The sequence below is a fragment of the Mustelus asterias genome, chromosome 20 (assembly GCF_964213995.1).
Source record: "Mustelus asterias chromosome 20, sMusAst1.hap1.1, whole genome shotgun sequence".
Lineage (NCBI taxonomy): Eukaryota > Metazoa > Chordata > Chondrichthyes > Carcharhiniformes > Triakidae > Mustelus > Mustelus asterias.
The window spans coordinates 2,138,509-2,162,118 of record NC_135820.1 but is presented as its reverse complement, the minus strand read 5'-3'; the positions used below and the strand labels follow the sequence as shown (position 1 = coordinate 2,162,118).

General features: G+C 48.2%; 1 protein-coding gene across 1 annotated transcript; it reads right to left on the bottom strand.

Moving 5' to 3' along the window:
• Nucleotides 1–9,419: 9,419 nt before the first annotated feature.
• On the bottom strand, nucleotides 9,420–18,138 carry LOC144508727 (trypsin-10-like). Its single transcript, XM_078237034.1, has 5 exons — nucleotides 18,099–18,138; nucleotides 15,563–15,710; nucleotides 12,521–12,780; nucleotides 11,319–11,443; nucleotides 9,420–9,569 (listed from the first exon to the last, which is right to left on the bottom strand). Exons 1-5 carry the CDS (start codon nucleotides 18,136–18,138, stop codon nucleotides 9,420–9,422), a joined length of 723 nt encoding a protein of 240 aa, XP_078093160.1.
• Between the last annotated feature and the right edge of the window lie 5,472 nt (nucleotides 18,139–23,610).

The window sequence follows — 23,610 nt, the reverse complement described above, 5'->3', positions numbered from 1 at the left end:
AGGGGTCGATAACTTTGCTGGGTGTTTTCTACAGGCCGCCCAATAGTAACAGGGATGTTGAGGAGCAGATAGGGAAACAGATCCTGGAGAGATGTAGTAATAACAGGGTTGTCGTGATGGGAGACTCTAATTTCCCAAACATTGATTGGAATATCCCTCGGGTAAGCGGTTTGGATGGGGAGGAGTTTGTTAGGTGTGTTCAGGAGGGTTTCCTGACACAGCATGTGGACAAGCCTACAAGAGGAGAGGTTGTACTCGATCTGGTACTGGCTAATGAGCCTGGACAGATGTCGGATCTCTCAGTGGGGGAGCATCTTGGGGATAGTGATCATAACTCTATCTCCTTTACGCTAGCATTGGAAAGAGATAGGATCAGGCAAGCTAGGAAAGTGTTTATCTGGAGTAAGGGGAAATATGAAGCCATCGGGCAGGAGATGAGAGGCGTAAATTGGAAGGAAGTATTCTCGAGGAAAAGTACCGAAGTAAGGTGGCAGATTTTCAAGGAATGTTTGTCTGGAGTTCTGCATGACAACGCTCCAATGAGACAGGGAGGTGTTGGTAGGTTGCGGGAACCGTGGTGCACGAAAGCTGCGCTGAACCTAGTCAAAAAGAAAAGGAAAGCATACAAAAGGTTCAGAGAGCTAGGCGATGATAGGGATCTAGATGAGTATACGGCTTGTAGGAAGGGACTTAAGAAAGAAATTAGGAGAGCCAGAAGCGGTCACGAGAAGACCTTGGCAGATAAAATTAAGGAGAACCCTAAGGCGTTCTATAAATATGTGAAGAGTAAAAGGATGAGATGTGAAGGAATAGAACAAAGAACAAAGAACAATACAGCACAGGAACAGGCCCTTCGGCCCTCCAAGCCCGCGCCGCTCCCTGGTCCAAACTAGACCATTCTTTTGTATCCCTCCATTCCCACTCCGTTCATGTGGCTATCTAGATAAGTCTTAAACATTCCCAGTGTGTCCGCCTCCACCACCTTGCCCGGCAGCGCATTCCAGGCCCCCACCACCCTCTGTGTAAAATACGTCCTTCTGATATCTGTGTTAAACCTCCCCCCCCCTCACCTTGAACCTATGACCCCTCGTGAACATCACCACTGATCTGGGAAAAAGCTTCCCACCGTTCACCTCATCTATGCCTTTCATAATTTTATACACCTCTATTAGGTCACCCCTCATCCTCCGTCTTTCCAGTGAGAACAACCACAGTTTACCCAATCTCTCCTCATAACTAAGCCCTTCCATACCAGGCAACATCCTGGTAAACCTCCTCTGCACTCTCTCTAAAGCCTCCACGTCCTTCCGGTAGTCCTTCCGAATAGGACCTATAAAAGGTGAAGGTGAGAAAGTATGTACAGAACCGGAAGAAATAGCAGAGGTGCTTAATGAATACTTTACCTCGGTATTCATGGTGGAAAAAGACCTGGGCGGTTGTACTACAGGATTGCGGCAGACTGAAAAGATTGAGTATGTGGACATTAAGAAAGAGGATGTGTTGGAAATTTTGAATAGCATCAGGATAGATAAGTCGCCGGGACCGGATGGGATGTACCCCAGGTTACTGTGGGAGGCGAGGGAAGAGATTGCAGAGCCTCTGGCAATGATCTTTGCGTCATCGATGGAGACGGGAGAGGTTCCGGAGGATTGGAGGATTGTGGATGTGGTTCCTCTATTCAAAGGGAATAGGGATAGCCCAGGAAATTACCGACCGGTGAGTCTAACCTCAGTGGTTGGTAAGTTGATGGAGAAGATCCTGAGGGACAGGATTTATGAACATTTAGAGAAGTTTAGTATGCTCAAAAGTAGTCAGCACGGCTTTGTCAAAGGCAAATCGTGCCTTACGAGCCTGGTGGAGTTCTTTGAAAATGTGACGAAACGCATTGCGAAGGAAAAGCGGTAGATGTGGTTTACATGGACCCTCAGCAAGGCGTTCGATAAGGTCCCCCATGCAAGACTTCTCGAGAAAGTGAGAGGGCATGGGATCAAGGGGCTGTTGCCTTGTGGATCCAGAACTGGCTTTGCCTGCAGAAGGCAGAGAGTGGTCGTAGATGGGTCTTTTTCTAATTGGAGGTCGGTCACCAGTGGAGTGCGCCAGGGATCTGTTCTGGGACCTTTGATGTTTGTCATTTTCATAAATGACCTGGATGAGGAAGTGGAGGGATGGGTTGGTAAGTTTGCCGATGACATGAAGGTTGGTGGTGTTGTGGATAGTTTGGAGGGATGTCAGAAGCTGCAGCGTGACATAGATAGGATGCAAGACTGGGCGGAGAAGTGGCAGATGGACTTCAACCCGGATAAATGTGTAGTGGTCCATTTTGACAGGTCAAATGGGATGAAGGAGTATAATATCAAGGGTAAGACTCTTAGCAGTGTAGAGATCAGAAGGACCTTGGGGTCCGGGTTCATAGGACTCTTAAATCGGCCTCGCAGGTAGAGGAGGTGGTTAAGAAGGCGTATGGTGTGCTGGCCTTCATCAATCGAGTGATTGAGTTTAGGAGTCGGGAGATAATGATGCAGCTTTATAAGACCCTCGTCAGACCCCACTTGGAGTACTGTGCTCAGTTCTGGTCGCCTCATTACAGGAGGGATGTGGAAATGATTGAAAGGGTGCAGAGAAGATTTACAAGGATGTTGCCTGAATTGGTTGACATGCCTTATGAGGATAGGTTGATGGAGCTCGGTCTTTTCTCCTTGGAGAGATGAAGGATGAGAAGTGACCTGATAGAGGTGTACAAGATGTTGAGAGGTATAGATCGGGTGGATTCTCGGAGGCTTTTTCCCAGGGCTGAAATGGCTGCTACGAGAGGACACAGGTTTAAGGTGCTGGGGAATAGGTACAGAGGAGATGTCAGGGGTACATTTTTCACTCAGAGGGTGGTGGGTGAGTGGAATCGGCTGCCGTCAGTGGTGGTGGAGGCAAACTCGATAGGGTCTTTTAAGAGACTTCTGGATGAGTACATGGGACTTAATAGGATTGAGGGTTATGGGTAAGCTATATATAAGCCTAGGTAGGTAGGGACATGACCGGCGCAACTTGTGGGCTGAAGGGCCTGTTTGTGCTGTATTTCTTCTATGTTCTAATGTTACCTGGATGATATTCTAATTAAGAGTCCAATGTACAAGAGCACTTGAGTAATTTAGAAGCAACATTGGAATGTCTTCAAGCACCTGGTCTGTGGATCAAGAAAGGAAAGTATGACTTTTTCCAGACTTCAGTCCAGGATTTTTATTTACTGTGAAAATCCTCTAGTCGCCACACTCCGGTGCCTGTTCGGGTACACTGAGGGAGAATTTAGCATGGCCAATGCATCCTAACTAGCACGTCTTTTAAACTGTGGGAGGAAACCAGAGCACCCGGAGGAAACCCACTCAGACACGGGGAGAACGTGCAGATTCCGCACAGAGTCCCAAACCGGGAATTGAACCATTACTGCTTGCTTGTGATGCTTCACTTTATGAAGTATTGGCAGTAGTTTCACATTTTATCCCTTCGGGAGAAGAAGGACCAATAGTTTTTGCTTCACATACACTGACTAGTGCTGAACTTAACTCTGCTCAGCTGGAAAAGGAAGCATTGAGTATAGTTTTAGGGGTACAAAGATTTCATCATTATTCATTTGGTCGCCATTTCACATTATTGACTGATTATTGACTCTGATCTACTATTTTTGGCCCGTATAAATTAGTCGTTAGCTGCTAGTAGATTGCAAAGATGGTCACTGGTCCTAACTGCACACTCCTATGATATAAAGTATTGTCAGTCAGATTGCTATGCTAATGCTGATATATTAGCTGTAAATTGGGAGAGGGGAGTGTGCAGAGGGACCTGGGTGTCCTTGTGCACCAGTCGCTGAAGGTAAGCATGCAGGTGCAGCAGGTGGTAAAGAAGGCAAATGGTATGTTGGCCTTCATTGCGAGAGGTTTCGAGTACAGCAGCAGGATGTGTTGTTGCAATTACAGTAATAAGTTTAACAACACCAGGTTAAAGTCCAACAGGTTTATTTGGTAGCAAAAGCCATTCAAGCTTTCGGAGCCCCGAGCCCCTTCTTCAGGTGAGTGGGAATTCTGTTCACAAACAGGGCATATAAACAGGACAGGCTGTCCTGTCTGGGGACACTACACATCTCTTTAGCCTGTCTTGATGCTCTCTCCACTCACATTGTTTGTATCTTAAAGACTTGATTCGTTGTAAGTATTCGCATTCCAACTATTATTCATGTAAATTGAGTTTGTGTCTTTATATGCCCTGTTTGTGAACAGAATTCCCACTCACCTGAAGAAGGGGCTTGGGGCTCCGAAAGCTTGTGTGGCTTTTGCTACCAAATAAACCTGTTGGACTTTAACCTGGTGTTGTTAAACTTCTTACTGTGTTTACCCCAGTCCAACGCCGGCATCTCCACATCATTGTTGCAATTATACAGGGCCTTGGTGAGGCCACACCTAGAATATTGTGTGCAGTTTTGGTCTCCTTTTCTGAGGAAGGATGTTCTTGCTCTCGAGGGAATGCAGCGAAGGTTTACCAGGCTGATTCTGGGGATGGCGGGACTGATGTATGAGGAGAGATTGACTCGGTTAGGATTGTTTTCACTGGAGTTCAGACGAATGAGGGGGAATCTCATAGAGACTTATAAAATTCTAACAGGACTAGTCAGGATAGATGCAGGAAGGATGTTCTCGATGATGGGGGGGTCCGGAACCAGGGGTCACAGCCTGAGGATTCGGGGTAGACCATTTAGGACGGAGATGAGGAGACATTTCTTCACCCAAAGAGTGGTGAGCCTGTGGAATTCATTACCACAGGAAGTAGTTGATGCCAAAACATTGAATGTATTCAAGAGGCGGCTGGATATAGCACTTGGGGCGAATGGGATCAAAGGTTATGGGGAGAAAGCAGGATTAGGCTATTGAGTTGGATGATCAGCCATGATCGTAATGAATGGCGGAGCAGGCTCGAAGGGTCAAATGGCCTCCTCCTGCTCCTATCTTCTCTGTTTCTATGTATTATCACGCTTACCTTTACCTACTGAGCAGATAGTACCAACCAACTTTGCGAATATTTTTTATTTTCCGCTGGTAGATACTTTGTCTATGACAGTTTCTCGAGTTTAGAGATATATCTGAAATGATCCTGTGATGGGGAATGTGATGGATATGGTATTGGTGGAACGGGAGCTACAATGCACTGCCACATCCTGATTTAAAACCATACGTGTCAAGAAAGTTTGAGTTGACCATTCAAGGTGAGTGTCGATTGTGGGGAATCTGAGCGATCATTCCGGAGGCGACGGCCCAGTGGTATTATCACTGGGACTATCAATCCAGAAACTCAGCTGATGTTCTGGGGACCCGGGTTCGAATCCCGCCACGGCAGGTGGTGGAATTTGAATTCAATAAAAAATCTGGAATTCAGAATCTACTGATGACCATGAAACCATTGTCGATTGTCGGAAAGACCCATCTGGTTCACTAATGTCCTTTAGGGAAGGAAATCTGCCGTCCTTACCTGGTCCAGAACCACAGCAATGTGGTTAACTCTCAACTGTCCTCGGGCAACTATGAATGGGCAATAAATTCTCATTTCCACTCCATCTGACGAAGGAGCAGCGCTCCGAAGGCTAATGGTATTTGCTACCAAATAAACCTGTTGGATTTTAACCTGGTGTTGTTAAAACTCTTACTGTGTTTACCCAAGTCCAACGCCGGCATCTCCACATCAATAAGTTCTGGCCAGCCAGTGATGCCCATGTCCTATGAATGAATAAAAATTCATAGAATCTAAAGTGCAGAAGGAGGCCATTTGGCCCATCGAGTATGTACCGACAACAATTCCACCCGGGTCCTGTGCTATCCCCCTAACCCAACATATTTACCCTCCTAAACCCCCTGACATTAAGGGCCAATTTAGCATGGCCAATTAACCGAGCCAGCACATCTTTTCGGACTGTGAGGGGAAACCGGAGCATCCAGAGGAAACCCACGCAGACACGGAGAGAACTTGCAAACTTCACACAGACAGTGACCCGAGGCCAGAATTGAACACGGGTCCCTGGCGCTGTGAGGCAGCAGTGCTAACCACTGTGCCACTGTGCCACCCCCAGTCTGTGTGGAAGAGCTCTTGAACAACGACATGAAGGACATCTTTGTCTGGTCCGGATGATAGGTTTTGTTTGGTGACCGGGTTTTGGATACACAGATTGAAGAGAAAGTGGGACAGTTCCAATCCTGTGAATGAATAATGAATACACCACCGCTGTTTCCTTGACACCCTTGGGAGTGGCCTAAAATGTCACGGCAACGATTACACGTAGCTTTTGCTGGTCTGTTTGAGGGTTGCATGTTCTTGGTGTTAATTGATGCGCACTCAGAGTGGCTCGAAGTTGTTATCATCAGATCTACTACATCTGAGCAAACCATTGAAAAACATGATGACATTTTTGCAAGATTTGGTAAACCAGAACAGATTGTTAATGATAATGGTTCGCAATTTACTTCACAAAAGTTTGAGGATTATCTCAAAGTCAACGGTATTCAGAATATAAACTCCACACCTTAAACAATGGATCAGCTGAAAGATTTGTCAATCCCTGAAACCTTCTTTAAAAGCTCCAAAAGAGCAAGGTTCATTATCATGTTGTGTGCATTGCTTTTTGGTATCTTATAGAAACACTACTCCTGTGACCACCCAAAGCTCACCTGCTCTTGAGGAGAAAGTTGAGAACTATATTTGATTTGTTATTCCCTTGGGAAGCTTCAGGGAAAGTGGAGCACCAAACACCAATCTCCAGTTGTTCGACGCGAAGTGAGGATAGACAATGCTCATTTCAACAAGGAGATCGAGTGTTGGCGTGGAATTCTGCCACAAATCATAGAATCCTTAGTGCAGAAAGAGGCCATTCGGCCCATCGAGCCTGCACCAACAACAATCCCCACCCAGGCCCTATTCCCGTAATCCCGCATATTTACCCTGCTAATCGCTCTAACCTACACATCCTGGAGGAATTTAGCACGGCTAATGCACCTAACCCGCACATCTTTGGACTGTGGGAGGAAACCGGAGCACCCGGAGGAAACCCACACAGACACGGGGAGAACGTGCAAACTCCTCACAGACAGTGACCCAAGGCCGGAATTGAACCCGGATCCCTGGCGCTGTGAGGCAGCAGCGCCAACCGCCGTGCCACCATGCCGCACCGATGAGAAATGGGCACCAGGCATAGTTTCAGCAAAAATGGGTTGAATTTCTTAACAGTTCAAACTGGAAATGAACTAGTTTAGCGACACCAATTGTTGATATCTTGAAATGATTTTGCAGAATTATCTTCTGAAATACCAACTTCTTTGGCCCCGAGTGTTGTGAATACGACCAGGAAAGACTTAATTGAATTTGAGTTGCCTGATGATAGTGTCTTTTTTATACGACATGACACGGTGGCACAGTGGTTAGCACTGCTGCCTCACAGTGCCATGGATCCGGGTTCAATTCCGCCCTCGGGTCAGTGTGCGGATTTTGCACATTCTCCCCTTGTCTGGTTGGGTTTCCTCCGGGTGCTCTGGTTTCCTCCCACACTCCAAAGATGCGCGGGTTAGGTTGATTGGCCATGCTAAATTGCCCCTAGTGTCGGGGGATTAGCAGGGTAAATGCATGGGGTTACGGGAATGGGATCTGGGTGGGATTGTGGTCGGTGCAGACTCGATGGGCTGAATGGCCTCCTTCTGCACTGTAGGGATTTTATGATTCTATGAGAATGATGCAGAATTAGTTCCAAGAGAAGAAGTCTTGACCAAAGTTCCAAATCGTACTTCTCGGGTTAAGGACAGCCAGATCTCAGAATACAACCAGAGGAATCGAGATTGTCCTCATCGACTTTCTTGTTGACTGGGTATGGTGATTAATCTTGAATAGTACTGTGTCTGGAGTATTATTAATCCTATGTAGATATAATATTGTAATAATTTATTGTCATGACCACAGAAGTAAAGGGGGAGGGATGTTATATATTTAAGAGGTTGCAGGTTGCTTTAAGAGCTGATCATATGATTTGATGATGATATTGTGAGGGTGTGTGTTAAGACTGCGGTTTTATTCTCAGTTTTGTGCTTGACGGAGTGCAGAGAGAGCAACTCTTCAACAAAAGCTGCTCTGTGTTAGTTTCAATCTCCATGTGCAAACACTTTTCTTTCTGTTCAAACCCACAATCCTGAACATAGTTGGGACATGACATGATGTCAGGCTGCTGCTTGACGAGTCAGAGAGGGAGCTCTCCCAGGCCCCCAGGGGTTGGTTAGGAGGATCTTGCAGGCTCGGCAGGGTTGGGTTTGTCGTTGGTTTTCGTGGTGCCGTGGTCGATGCCGGGTGGTCCATCGCCTCCCGTTCCTTTTAGTCTTCATTGTCGTTTGAAACAGCTGCGTGTCTCACTCGGCCAGCTCAGAGGCCAGTTGGGAGGCAACCACATTGCTGTGGCTCTGGATTCACACGTAGGCCAGACCAGGTACGGACAGCAGATTTCCTTCCCCAAAGGACATTAGTGAATCTGATATGGTGTGTGTCTGTGTCTTAGTTTGTGTGTGTGTCTGTGTGTGCATGAGTGTATGTATGTGAGAGAGCTTGTGTGTGTGCGTGTGTGCATCTGTGTGTGTGAGAGTGAGAGTAGTGTGTGTGTGAGAATCTGTGTGTGTGAGTGTGTGAATGAATGTGTGAGTGAGTGTGAGTGTGTGCGAATCTGTGTGAGTGTGTGTGTATGAATGTGTGAGTGTGTGAATGAGTGTGTGTGTGTGTGTGAATGTGTGTGTGTCTGTGTGAATCTGTGAGTGTGTGTGTGAATGAGTGTGTGAGTGAGTGAGTGTGAGTGTGTGAATGTGAGTGTGTGTGTGTGTGAGTATGTGTCTGTGTGAATCTGTGTATGTGTGTGAGTGTGTGTGTGAGTGAATGTGAATGTGTGTGTGTGAGTGAGTGTGTGAATGTGTGTGTGTGAGTGTGTGTGTGAGTGAGTGAGTGTGTGAGTGTGTGTGTGAGTGAATGTGAGTGTGTGTGCGTGAGTGAGTGTGTGAGTGTGTGTGTGAGTGAATGTGAGTGTGTGTGTGTGTGTGAATGTGTGTGTGTGTGTGTGAGTGAGTGAGTGTGTGAGTGAATGTGAGTGTGTGTGTGTGAGTGTGTGTGTGTGAGTGAGTGAGTGTGTGAGTGTGTGTGTGAGTGAATGTGAGTGTGTGTGTGTGTGTGTGTGAATGTGTGTGAGTGAGTGTGTGTGTAAATGTGTCCTTGCTGTTGGTACCAGTGTGTGGATGATAAAGAAAGGAGAGAGACGGAGGTGATCTCAGAATGAACTCTTTATTATTATTTTGCGAGTTGCTGGGCACAGCGAGGGAGCTGAATCCTCTCCTCTCTCCGTGCTGTTAATGAGGATATCTCCGATGTTCTCACTTTGTAGCCATGATATCATGGATCCAGGGCAGCAGTGAGCAGACCTTGGTGTAGACGCCAGGGGAATCCCTCAGCGCACATCCCCGTCCCCACGACACAATACCTTGGAGGATCCCGTCACACACCAAAGGTCCCCCGGAGTCTCCCTGCAGTAGTGAGTTAGAAAGCCATTGAAGAGTAAGTGGTTACGCGAAAGAGACGTGAGCAGGGAGGGATCAGGAGGGGGTGTCCATTTATACAGCAAAAGGAAGGGGGAGACTAAATGATAATTTTTGCAGCCAACGTCACTGCGCAGCCAGCAGTATAACTCTGGTGTGTCGGTGGTTTAATCCCGGCGCACAAATATAGCACCTACATTACAGCTGCCTTGTGTGAGAGAATGGTTCCGATATGCCCCGGGTAAGAGGTGTTCAACACTGGCTCTGAATCAACCGAAGATGCCGGGATTCTCTGATCCTGTTCGCCCCCGCCCCGCCCCCCGCTGCCAGTGAGAACGTAAAATTTATCGCTCAGTGCCAAATTCACTCCATTCACTGCAGCGGGACTGGAGAATCCCAGCCGCGGGCGAGGCCGGAGAATCCTGGCCAATGTCTCATTTGGCAATTATTAATTCTCATTTCCCTTTTAATACTGTTTATGAGGGAAAGAATATTGAAGGGGTTGGGGGGTGGAATGGGAATGCAGCGATAGTGCAGCAAATTCCAGGTTCCAAATCGCAGCCACGGAAAATATTTAGAGTTTACCATTTACTAAACTTGTCCGCCATTTTGGAATTGTCCACCATTTTGGAATTGTCCGCCATTTTGGAATTGTCCGCCATTTTGGAATTGTGCGCCATTTTGTAATTGTCCGCCATTTTGGAATTGTGCGCCATTTTGGAATTGTCCGCCATTTTGGAATTGTCCGTTATTTTAGATATGTCCACTGTTTTGTGTTTGCAATGACATTTCCACAAACAGTTTGCATTTATATAGCACCTTTAACACAGTCAAACATTCCTGGGTGATTGATTATTAAACAAAATGTGATCCCCCCCCCACTCCACCCCGCCGCCTGCCCGCCGGCCACATGAGGAAATGTTATGGGGACGGCTAGGAGATCAAAAGCTCGGTCAAAGAAAGAAGATTTAAGGACCGTTTTTGGAGAGAGAGGGAGGGAGTGAGAGAAGGAGAGTGGGAGAAGGAGGTGGAGAGGTTTAGGGAGGGAATTCCAGAGCTGAGGGCCCCCTCCACACCCCAGGCAGCTGAAGTCACGGCCGCCAATGGTGGAGCGATGGGATTTGGGGGATGCTCAAGAGGCCGGAATTGGAAGAGTGCTTGCAGACAGAAAGTTTGTTTGCTGGGGCCAGATTTGATTTTGGGACATAGCCACCCATAGGTCAGGAATACCAGCTGGAAAACAGCAGGGGGATTAATCCCCATTCCTTAGAAGCACATTTCAAGATGCATGGGAAGTGGGCTAGGATGTTCCTGCTCGTGGGAACTCCCGCTGTGTCACAGGGTTAGGGGAAGGTCTGTCTCGGTGGGTAGGCCTCACGCACCTCTGCATTAACTGCCCATGGGGACGGATCTGAGCCCTGGGGCTTGAGCCCCGTAACGCCAGGCTGATAATGACCCCTCAAACACAGTTATTGAAAAGTGGATGGTCGGGGTCATTACCTCACTGCTGTTCCTGGGATCTCACTGTACGCAGCTCGATGTTACAAGACTGGCCAGACTCTGAGGAAATATGAAACATTTGGGGGCTGGGAGAGGCGCTATACAAATGCAAGTTGTTTTTGCGTGGATAGGTGTAATAGAACAGATTGCGCTCACACGAGGAGCAATGCCACGGGGTGATCTGCCAATGAAGAATGGGAGGTCCTTTCGGGTAACTGATGGTGTAACGATACTTACATTGCAAGCGTCTTTTCCACCCTCCATGTAGCCAGCACAGATCATGTGGCTGGTGATAAGTCCAGGGTAGCCTTGGTTACAAGCAGCATCATTCATCAATGGCACATTCACACATTGGAGTTCATCTGGCATGAACACTTTGCAAAGAAAATCAATAATTCTTCATTAGACAAGACAGAGAGCCAGCAACTTTTCCTCAAACTTAGTCCCACACACACTCAATTCTCTACACTGTCCCCATCAAACACTCCCAGGACAGGGACAGCATGGTGTTAGATACAGAGTAAAGCTCCCTCTACACTGTCCCCATCAAACACTCCCAGGACAGGTACAGCACGGGGTTAGATACAGAGTAAAGCTCCCTCTACACTGTCCCCATCAAACACTCCCAGGACAGGTACAGCACGGGGTTAGATACAGAGTAAAGCTCCCTCGACACTGTCCACATCAAACACTCCCAGGACAGGGACAGCACGGGGTTAGATACAGAGTAAAGCTCCCTCTACACTGTCCCCCTCAAACACTCCCAGGACAGGTACAGCATGGGGTTAGATACAGAGTAAAGCTCCCTCGACACTGTCCACATCAAACACTCCCAGGACAGGGACAGCACGGGGTTAGATACAGAGTAAAGCTCCCTCTACACTGTCCCCCTCAAACACTCCCAGGACAGGTACAGCACAGGGTTAGATATAGAGTAAAGCTCCCTCTACACCGTCCCCCATCAAACACTCCCAGGACAGGTGCAGCACGGGGTTAGATACAGAGTAAAGCTCCCTCTACACTGTCCCCCTCAAACACTCCCAGGACAGGTACAGCACGGGGTTAGATACAGAGTAAAGTTCCCTCTACACTGTCCCCATCAAACACTCCCAGGACAGGTACAGCACGGGGTTAGATACAGAGTAAAGCTCCCTCTACACTGTCCCCATCAAACACTCCCAGGACAGGTGCAGCTCGGGGTTAGATACAGAGTAATGCTCCCTCTACACTGTCCCCCTCAAACACTCCCAGGACAGGTACAGCACGGGGTTAGATACAGAGTAAAGTTCCCTCTACACTGTCCCCATCAGACACTCCCAGGACAGGTATCTGTTGTGTTGATGTCTATTACTCTGATATTGTTCCGGTATCGATGATACATGTCCCTTTGCCCCCTCGCTCGAACTGAAATGAGAGAAAATTGTTCACGGTGCGCCTACCGTTATCGGAGTAGATGTTGCCCCAGCCAGAGACAATGCATTGGGTGTCGGGGAGTGGGCATACAGTGGGCAGTGGCACGGGTTTGATGAAGTCAGTCATCGTCACAGACCGAGCGAGTTTTACCAGCATGATATCGTAGTCTAAGGTTTGGTAATTGTACTGCTGATGCCAGTAAATGCTCTCCACACCAACCAGTTGCTCACCACTGCTGTGCACCTTCAGGTTATGTGCTCCGAGCAGCACTTTCAGATGACTGGGGCTGTGAAGACAAGGTTAGTGTTAAATCTCATTCCACACAAACGTCACGACCTGAATCCCTCTCTAACTCCCTTCAAACCTCCCGAGAAGGAGCAGCGAGATCGTCCCACCATCACCCCGCTCCCTTCCATCAGTCTCATAAGAACATAAGAACTAGGAGCAGGAGTAGGCCATCCGGCCCCTCAAGTCTGTCCCGCCATTCAATCAGATCATGGCTGATCTTTTTGTGGACTCAGCTCCACTTACCCACCCACTCACCATAACCCTTAATTCCTTTACTGTTCAAAAATGTATCTATCCTTGCCTTAAAAACATTCAGTGAGGTAGCCTCAACTGCTTCACTGGGCAGGGAATTCCACAGATTCACAACCCTTTGTGTGAAGAAGTTCCTCCTCAACTCAGTCCTAAATCTGCTCCTCCATATTTTGAGGTCATGCCTCCTTGTTCTAGTTTCACCCGCCAGTGGAAACAACTTCCCTGCTTCTATCTTATCTATTCCCTTCATAATCTTATATGTTTCCATAAGATCCCCACTCATTCTTCTGAATTCCAATGAGTTTCGCCCCAGTCTACTCAGTCTCTCCTCATAAGCCAATCCTCTCAACTCCGGAATCAACCTAGTGAATCTCCTCTGCACCCCCTCCAGTGCCAGTATATCCTTTCTCAAGTAAGGAGACCAAAACTGTACACAGTACTCCAGGTGTGGCCTCACCAGCACCTTATACAGCTGCAACATAACCTCGCTGTTTTTAAACTCCATCCCTCTAGCAATGAAGGACAAAATTCCATTTGCCTTCTTAATTACCTGCTGCACCTGCAAACCAACCTTTTGTGATTCATGCACAAGGACACCCAGGTCCCTCTGCACAGCAGCATGCTGCAAGTTTTTACTATTTAAATAATAGTCCATTTTGTTGTTATTCCCACCAAAATGGATGCCCATTTCTCCCATCTTTCCACAATCCCACAACCGCTACTATTTAGAAGGACAAGGAGCAGCAAATATCTGGGAACACCACCACCTCGAGGTTCCCCTCCGCCTCACTCACCATCCTAACTTGGAAATATATCCGTTCCTTCACTGTTGCTGGGGTCAATTTTTTTTAAATTCATTTGTGGGACACGGGCGTCTCTGGCTGGCCAGCATTTATTGCCCATCCCTCGTTGCCCGTGGGCAGTTAAAAGTCAACCACATTGCTGTGGCTCTGGAGTCACGTGTAGGCCAGACCAGGTAAGGGCAGCAGATTTCCTTCCCTAAAGACCATGAGTGAACCAGATGGGCTTTTCTGACAATCAACTATGGTTTCACGGTCATCAGTCGATTCTTAATTCCAGATATTTTTATAGAATTCGAATTCCACCAGCTGCCGTGGCGGGATTTGAACCCAGGTCTCCAGAACATCAGCTGAATTTCTGGATTAATAGTCTAGCGATAATACCACAAGGCCATCGCCTCCCCTTCATCCTGGAACTCCCTCTCTAACAGCACTGTGGGTGTACCTACACCTCAGGGACTGCAGTGGGTTCAAGATGGCGGCTCACCCACCACCTTCTCAAGGGGTAATTAGGGATGGGCAATAAATGCTGGACCCGGCCAGCGACACTCACATCCCATGAATGGATATTTTTACGGATGAGTGTCGTGGCCTCTGAATCAGGAGACCTTCAGGCCCCACTTGGGAGAACTGAGACCATAATGAATTATTCTGACACGTCCATTCAGCCCATCGAATTCCTGCTGCCTTTTGGTACATTAATCCAGTCAGACACCACTCCCCCACCTCCTGCTCTATCCCCATTTTCCTGAAAATCCATTTTCCTCCAGTTCCCATCCAATTTCCACCATATCTTCCATCTTCTCCACCCCCTCCCACCCCATGCCCCTCGTAGGAAGTTAGTTCCAGATCTGAGAGCAAAACATTCTTTCTCACATCCCAATCCTCCACCCTCACCCCCCCATGACCCCTGGTCCTCCTACAAGATCCCGTAGTCAGTATCTGGAAGGAGAGGGGGCTGGGGGGTGGGGGCGGGGGGGGGGGCATTGGGGAAGGTGACAGAGAGAGGGGATTCTCCCAGGTGTCCTGAGGCCAATACCTGTCCCTCCATCAACGTTACTGACTCTCCCGTCAGGTAGCATTCCAAGGATCCTGTGCGTTTGGGGGAGGGGCTATCCAAACTCTTTGTGGGGAATGATCTAGAAAATTCCACCCGCCATCAAGTCCTTCCTCAGAACTGCAGGTGTTGCAAATCCTGAATAAAAAACAGGAAAACGCTCGGACAAACTTTCCTCAGACTTATTCCGGGGATGAGGGAGCTCAGCAACGTGGATCGATCGTAGAATCTGGGATTGTTCTCTACGGGGGAAGAGAAGATGGAGAGGGAGATCTGATTGAGGGGCTCTGGGACAAAGTGGAGAGGGAGGAGCTGTTCCTATTGGTGGACGGATTGGGAATCAGAGTGGGGGCGGGGGGGGGGTGGGGGGGGTAGGGGGGTCACGGTTTGAAGGTGAAAGGCTCAATGGAGATACAAGGAGAAACTTTATCTCCCAGTGAGTGGTTAGGATTGGTGCCTGAGAGAGTGTGGGGGAAGCAGATTCAATCGAAGCTTTCCAAAGGGGCATCGGATCATTAACTGGATGGGGAGAAGTGTGCAGGGTTATGGGGAGGAGATAGAGGGCGTGGGAGAGGCTGAGTTACTCTTGCAGAGGGCTAGCACGTGGATGAAAGGCTGAATAAGGAACTCCCGCGATGGGAATTAGGCAGATGGATCTCACTTACTAGTACCAGCAGTGGGCAGCAGAGATGACCCATCTGTCACTGATGAGAGAGCCCCCACAGCCGTGGTAGCCCATGTCCAGCGAGACTTGCCAGGGTACAGAGTGAGGGCTGCACTCATACCCCCCGACAATCTTATCATCGGAGGACGCTGAGGCTGAAAAGAAACACAGAACGCAAGTTACCGGACTGACCATCCGAAAACCGAGAAGGCAAGAACGCGCAGTCTGTGAGCAGGAGGAGGCCATTCAGCCCCTTGAGCCTTCCCTATCAATGCAATCATGGCTGACCATCTACCTCACTCACTCCACCTTCCCTGCCCTATCACTCAAAGCCCATAAAGTGCTTTGATGGACAGACGGATCTTGGGGTTCAAGTCCGTAGCTCCCTGAAAGTGCCCACACAAGTAGTTAGGGTGGTAAAGAAGGCGTGTGGCACGCCTGCCCCGATTGGTCGAGGCATTGAGTGTAAGAGTCAGGATGTCATGTGACAGCTTTATAAAACTTTGGTTAGGCCACATTTAAGACTATTGGGTTCAATTCTGGTCACCACATTACATGAAGGCTAAGGAAATTTGACATGTCCGCTACGACTCTCACCAACTTTTACAGTTGCATCATAGAAAGTATTCTCTCCGGATGTATCACAGCTTGGTATGGCTCCTGCTCTGCCCAAGACCACAAGAAACTAGGTCTAAGACTGCAAGGTTGTGAATGTAACCCAGTCCATCACCAGCCTCCCATCCATTGACTCTGTCTACACTTCCCGCTGCCTCGGCAAAGCAGCCAGCATAATTAAGGACCCCACACTCCCCGGACTTCTCTCTTCCACCTACTTCCATTGGGAAAAAGGTACAAAGGTCTGGGGTCATGTACCGACCGACTCAAGAACAGCTTCTTCCCTGCTGCCGTCAGACTTTCGAATGGACCTAAGTTGATCTTTCCCTACACCCTAGCTATGACTGTAATGCTACATTCTGCACTCTTTCCTTTCCTTCTCTATGAATGGTATGCTTTGTCTGTATAGCGCGTAAAAAACAATACTTTTCACTGTATCCTAATACATGTGACAATAATAAATCAAATCAAATCAAATCAGGATGTGGAGGCTTTGGAGAGGGTGCAGAGGAGGTTTACCAGGATGCTGCCTGGATTAGATGGAAATCATAGAAACCGTACAGTGCAGAAGGAGGCCATTCGGCCCATCGAGTCTGCACCGACCACAATCCCACCCAGGCCCTACCCCTACCCCCACATATTTACCCAGTAATCCCTCTAACCTACGCATCTCAGGACACTAAGGGGCAATTTTTAACCTGGCCAATCAACCTAACCCGCACATCTTTGGACTGTGGGAGGAAACCGGAGCACCCGGAGGAAACCCACGCAGACACGAGGAGAATGTGCAAACTCCACACAGACAGTGACCCGAGCATCGAACCCGGGACCCTGGAGCTGTGAAGCAGCAGTGCTAACCACTGTGCTACCGTGCCACCCCGTGGAATGAGCTATAAGGAGATGCTGGACAAACTAGGGTTGTTTTCTCTGGAGCGGCGGAGGCTGAGGGGAGACCTGATAGAGGTATAAAATTATGAGAGGCGTAGATAGGGTTGACAGTCAGAATCTTTTCCCCAGAGTTGAAGTGTCTAATACTCGGGGGCATGTACTGAAGGTGAGAGGGGGAATGGTCAAAGGAGATGTTTTTACACAGAGAGTGGTAGGTATCTGCTACCTGCTGTCGGGGTGGTGGTGGAGGCAGATACGATAGGGGCATTTAAGGGGCTTTTAGATAAGCGCATGAATATGCAAGGATTAGAGGGATATGGAGCACGGTAGGCAGAAGGGATTAGCTTGATTTGGCACCATGTTCATCACAACATGGTGGGCCGAAGGGCCTGTTCCTGTGCTGTACTCTTCTCTGTTCTAAATCCCTCGATCTCGGTCCTAGAATTACTGAATCCCTACAGCGCAGAAGAAGGCCACTTGGCCCATCGAGTCTGCACCCATCACAACAATCCCACCCATCCCCATAACCCCACATATCCACACTGCCAAGAGGTAAGTTAGCACGGCCAATCCACTCAACCCGCACATCTTTGGACTGTGGGAGGGAACCGGAGCACCCGGAGGAAACCCACGCAGACACGGGGAGAACATGCAAACGCCACACATACAGTGACCCAAGCCGGGAATCGAATCCCGGATCCCTGGTGCTCTGAGGCAGCCGTGTTAACCACTGTGCCACCGTGCCGCCCTCCCCGAGGTAACTGTACCTCCCCTCCTGTAAGGAGATTAAAACCCGACACAGCAGTCCAGATGCCGTTTCGCCAATCGCGCTCCATCTAAAACATTGACTCCCACCATCTGGTTGCAATACAGACTGACGGGCAATTTACACGATGCTCCCTGGGGTCTAGAGCTCTGGACTAAATATAGACGATCTTGTCCGCCCCCTTTCTACTCTGCCAAACAAAGCCGGCAACTTCGGTTAGCCTCTGGGTCCTCTCCAGAGGGGAATGTGCTCAGGGCACAGAACCCCAACTCACCCACAGCTACCAGGAGCAGAGAGAACAGCAGAGTCCACATCTTGATAGCAGAGTCAAAGGCAGCTCAGTGACAACAGCAGGAGAGGTGGCTATTTATCCTCTCGCTGCCCCAGTGGAAAATCACCAGCCGTGTCGGAAACAGATGGAACTCCAGCCAAGAGATAGTGAGCTGATTGTTCCAGAGAGTCATTCCAAACAAGTGGTGGTTTTGCACGCTCGATAAGGACAAGACCATGGCGACACTGAGGGAATCGAATCCCGGATCCCTGGTGCTGTGAGGCAGCAGTGCTAACCACTGTGCCACCCTCTGCATGAAGAAATGTCCCCTCACCTCAGTCCAAAAAGATTTATCCCTTATCCTCAAACTATGTCCCCTAGTTCTGCACTCCCCCACCATAGGGAACATTCTTTCTGAATCTACCTTATCTAACACTGTTAGAATTCTATAAGTTGCTACGAGATCCTTTCTCACTCTTCTAAACTCCAGTGAATATAATCCTAACTGGCTTAGTCTCTCCTCATATGACAGACCTGCCATCCCAGGAATCAGCCTGGTAAACCTTCGCTGTACTCCCTCCATAGCAAGGACATCCTTCCTCAGATAAGGACACCAAAACTATACACAATACTCCAGGTGTAGCCTCAACAACACCCTATACAATTGTAGTTTCACTCCAGGTGTGATTCTATTGACCCATTAGGAAGCTTTTATTAAAACAAACTTTATTTAGCAACACAGTTAGAATATAACAAAAAGAATTAGCATTACTTGTACCAATAAAACACTTAAACAAGACAAAGCATCATTCTTAACAGCTATCGATCTCTATAATTTAAGCAATATCCCTGTAGACTTACATCTTAATTCAGAACCAATTATTACCAAAAACAGAGTTGCTTACATGGAGACTTCCAACCTTTAACCCCTCTGGACAAATGCAGAAAGACACTTGCATTCTGACTCCCATACGGCAGATTCCAGAGAAAACTCGACCTTCAAACAGCAGAACCTCAGAGAAAAATTCCTATTTTCTGGCAGTCACACTCTCCAAAAAGAGACAGACAGAGAGCTATTTCTTCTCTCTGCAGATCCCAAGCAGCAACTGAGCTGGGCTTCTCTTTGAGCGCCGAGCCCCACCCAGTCACATGACCTTTCCTGTCAAAACCCGAATCAACCCTCACACTGAAAAGCCCCAGGGGAAATATGCTGCCCGGGGAGGTGGTGGGAGCAGGTAGGATAGCGGCATTTAAGAGGCAACCAGACAAATACATGAATAGGATGGGAATGGAAGGATACGGTCTCCGTAAGTGCATACGGTTTTAGTTTAGGCAGGCATCATGATTGGCACAGGCTTGGAGGGCCGAAGGGCCTGTTCCTGTGCTGTACTGTTCTTTGTTCTTGCAAACACTAAATACCAACCTTGCATTAGTCCAGATTAAAACAAACATTGTAGCAATTAAGATCAATTATGCTGCTGCAGTAACAACAGGGACTGCCAGGTACAGACAAAGCAGCACCGATAATAGAACTGGCTGCTAAAACAAATCCTGCACAAGAAACATGACCCAAGGATATTCCTTAAAGGCACAGTATCGTCACATACAGCATACCCCAAGCTGCCTCCTGATGCCCATGCTCCTGACACCCTGCAAATGCGATCTGTAGTTCAAGGACAAAGTTATATTGTGGAATAATAGAGCATCAAATGAGGCCATTTGGCCCTTTGTGTATCCTGTGCTAGCTCTTTGAAAGATCTCTCCAATTAGTCCCCACTCACGCCCTCCCCTGCTCTCTCCCCCAACATCCCTGTAAATTTTCCCCTTCCAGTATTTCTCCAATTGCCCCTTTTGAAAGTTCCTGTTGAATCTGCTTCCACCGCCCTTTCAGGCAGTGCCTTCCAGATCGCAACAACTCACTGAGTCGATAGATCTCATTTCCCCATCAGATCATTTTCCCAATTACCTTCAATCTGTGTTCCCCGGTTCCCGATCCCTCCCCAATGGGAAGAGTTCCTCCCTCGCCACTCCATCCCAAACCCCCTCACGATTTTGAACCCCTCGATCAAATCTCCCTCTCCACCTCAGCTCTGTCCAAGCGTCATCCAGACTCAAAACGTTGGCTCTATTCTCTCTCCATCGATACTGTCAGACCTGCTGGGATTTTCCAGCATTTTCTGCTTTGCATCAGATTTCAGCATACGCTGTGATTTATTTTTAATTCTCTCTCTTGGCCTTTTGTTCTCCCAGAATAATCCCAGATTTTCCAATCGAGTCATGTCACTGAAATCCCACATCCCTGGAACCATGGTGAATCTTTCTCCTCTCTCGAACACCTTCGCGTCCAACCTGCAGTGTGACAGTCAGAACTGGAGACAATATTCCAGTTTAGGCTAAACCAATGTCTTATTCAACTTTATCATAACCTCAGTGCTCTTATCCTCTCTGCTCCTATTAATAAAGCCTAGGATACAATATGCTTTATTAACCGTTGTTTCATTCTGTCCTACTGCATAGAATCATAGAATGCCTACAGTGCAGAAGAAGACCATTCGGCCCATCGAATCTGCACCGATGGTCCTCTTCTGCACATAGGGATTCTATGATTCTATGATTCTAGACTAATCCCAGGAGTGTACGGGTCTAATGTCTAATGAGGAAAGGTTGGAGAGGTTAGGTTTGTATCTACTGGAGTTTAGAATAGTAAGAGGCAACTTGATCGAGATCTTTAAGATCTTGAGGGTGTTGACAGGGTGGATGTGGAGAGGATATTTCCTCTTGTTGGAGGATCTAGAACCAAGGGTCACTGTTTAAAAATAAGTGGTCGCCTATTTCAGATGGAGATGAAGAGAAATGTTTTCTCTCGGTGGGCACGGGTGGAGGGGGGGTTGGGGGGGGTGGGGGGGGGGGGGGGTGGGGGGTGGTTTCCGGAACTCTCTTCCTCAAAAGGCAGTGGGAGCAGAGTCTTTGAATATTTTTTGAGCACAGCGAGATAGATTCTCGATTAACAAAGGGGCCAAGTGTTATCGGGGGTCAGTGGGAATGTGGGGTCGAGGTTACAATCCAATCAGGCTAGATGTTGTTGAATGGGGCAGCAGGCGTGAGGGGCCGAGTGGCACACTCCTGATCCTTGCCCGTGTAACTGAATCACTTCACAGTTCCCCATGTTAAATTTCACTTCCTCCTTTGCCTGTGTCCTTTGCAAGTTTAACGCAGACTGGGTGCGGCTCGGTGGCACAGTGGTTAGCACTGCTGCCTCACAGCGCCGGGGACCCGGGTTCGATTCCCGGCTTGGGTCACTGTCTGTGCGGAGACTGCACGTTCTCCCCGTGTCTGCATCGGTTTCCTCCGGGTGCTCCAGTTTCCTCCCACTGTCCAAAGATGTGCAGGTTAGGTGCATTGGCCATGCTAAATTCTCTCTCAGTGTACCCGAACAGGTGCCGGAGTGTGGTGACTAGGGGATTTTCACAGTAACTTCATTGCAGTAATTTGTGACATTAAAAAATAAAGCAAATAAAAAAACCTCCTCTCAACTCACAATACCGGCGACTTTTCTGTCACCCGGAATCTTTGACCAGGTTATCAACTGTAGACGGGTTGAGGCTGATCCTATTGGCACATGGTGAGAACCAAAGGGTTGGAGGAGATTGGTGAAGACAGGACTGCAACATGGGGACAATATTTATCACACACCGAGGGGTTAGGATCGGGAATTTACTGTGTGAGAGTGTGGGAGAGGGATTAGGATTGGGAATTCTGTGTGAGAGTGTGGGAGAGAGATTAGAATCGGGAATTCACTGTGTGAGAGTGTGGGAGAGGGATTAGGAGCGGGAATTCACTCACTGAGAGTGTGGGAGAGGGATTAGGATTGGGAATTCTGTGTGAGAGTGTGGGAGAGGGATTAAGATTGGGAATTCTGTGTGAGAGTGTGGGAGAGGGATTAGCATTGGGAATTCTGTGTGAGAGTGTGGGAGAGGGATTAGGAGCGGGAATTCCCTACGTGAGAGTGTGGGAGAGAGATTAGAATCGGGAATTCACTCACTGAGAGTGTGGGAGAGGGATTAGGAGCGGGAATTCCCTACGTGAGAGTGTGGGAGAGAGATTAGAATCGGGAATTCACTGTGTGAGAGTGTGGGAGAGGGATTAGGATTGGGAATTCTGTGTGAGAGTGTGGGAGAGGGATTAGGATTGGGAATTCACTGTGTGAGAGTGTGGGAGAGGGATTAGGATCAGGAATTCCATGTCTGAGAGTGTGGGAGAGGGATTAGGAGCGGGAATTGCCTATGTGAGAGTGTGGGAGAGAGATTAGGATCGGGAATTCCATGTCTGAGAGTGTGGGAGAGGGATTAGGATTGGGAATTCACTCACTGAGAGTGTGGGAGAGAGATTAGAATCAGGAATTTAGTCTGTCAGAGAGCTTCATCTGTCTCTGGGAGTGAAGTCGCGGGTAAGGAGAATGTGCGGGTAAGGTTGTTTGGCCATGATAAATTGCCCCTTAGTGTCAGGGGGATTAGCAGGGTAAATACGTGGGGTTATGGGGATAGGACCTGGGTGGGATTGTTGTCGGTATAGGGAGGGGTGTAGGGGCTGGAGGACGTTACAGAAAGTTTTTTGCATGTATGGGGGTTATTGGTTTGATTTCAGACCGTGTCTCTAATGTGCTTAGATAGTTTACGACATGAAAGGGAAACAAGGGCTTAGTAGAGGAATGGGCTGTTGCTTAGCAACCAGGGGCACCTTTATGTCAGAATGACTTTTTGAGTTTAGTTTGAACTGGACCCAAAGCAGGAGGATATTAACAGCCAGAGAGGGAACTGGTGTCTGACCCTCTGCCAGAAGCAGGTGAAGAACAATGGAGTAATGGGTGAGAAATCTAGTCCCAGAAACCAAAACACAGATAGTTCTAGAAACCAGGAAATGAAAAGAGAAGTTCCAGGAACACTGAGATCAAAAGAAAGACGGGAGGTTGAATTTGAGGAATGGGCCATTGGGTTAACAGTGAGGTTGAGTGTCTTGGGTAGATATAGACAGGGTGGTCAAATGGCCGGATAAGTGGCAGATGGAATTTAACTCTGAAAAGTGTGAGGTGATGCACTTTGGAAGGAGTAATTAGACAAGGAAGTAGACTATGCAGGTCTGACACTGGGAAGTTCCGAAGAACAAAGGGACCTTGGCGTGTTTGTCCAGAGATCTCTGAAGGCGGAAAGACAGGTCATTAGGGTGGTGAAAAAGGCATATGACACACTCGCCTTTATCAATCGGGGTATAGATTACACAAGCAGAGAGGTCATGATGGAGTTGTATAGAACTTTGGTGGGGCCACAGCTGGAGCACTGTGTGCAGTTCTGGTCGCCGCATTACAGGAAGGATGTGATTGGACCGGAGGGGGTGCAGAGGAGATTAGCCAGGATGTTGCCTGGGATCGAACATTTAGTTATGAAGAGAGGTTGGATAGACTTGGGTTGTTTTCTCTGGAGCAGAGAAGACTGAGGGGCGACTTGATTGAGGTGTTCAA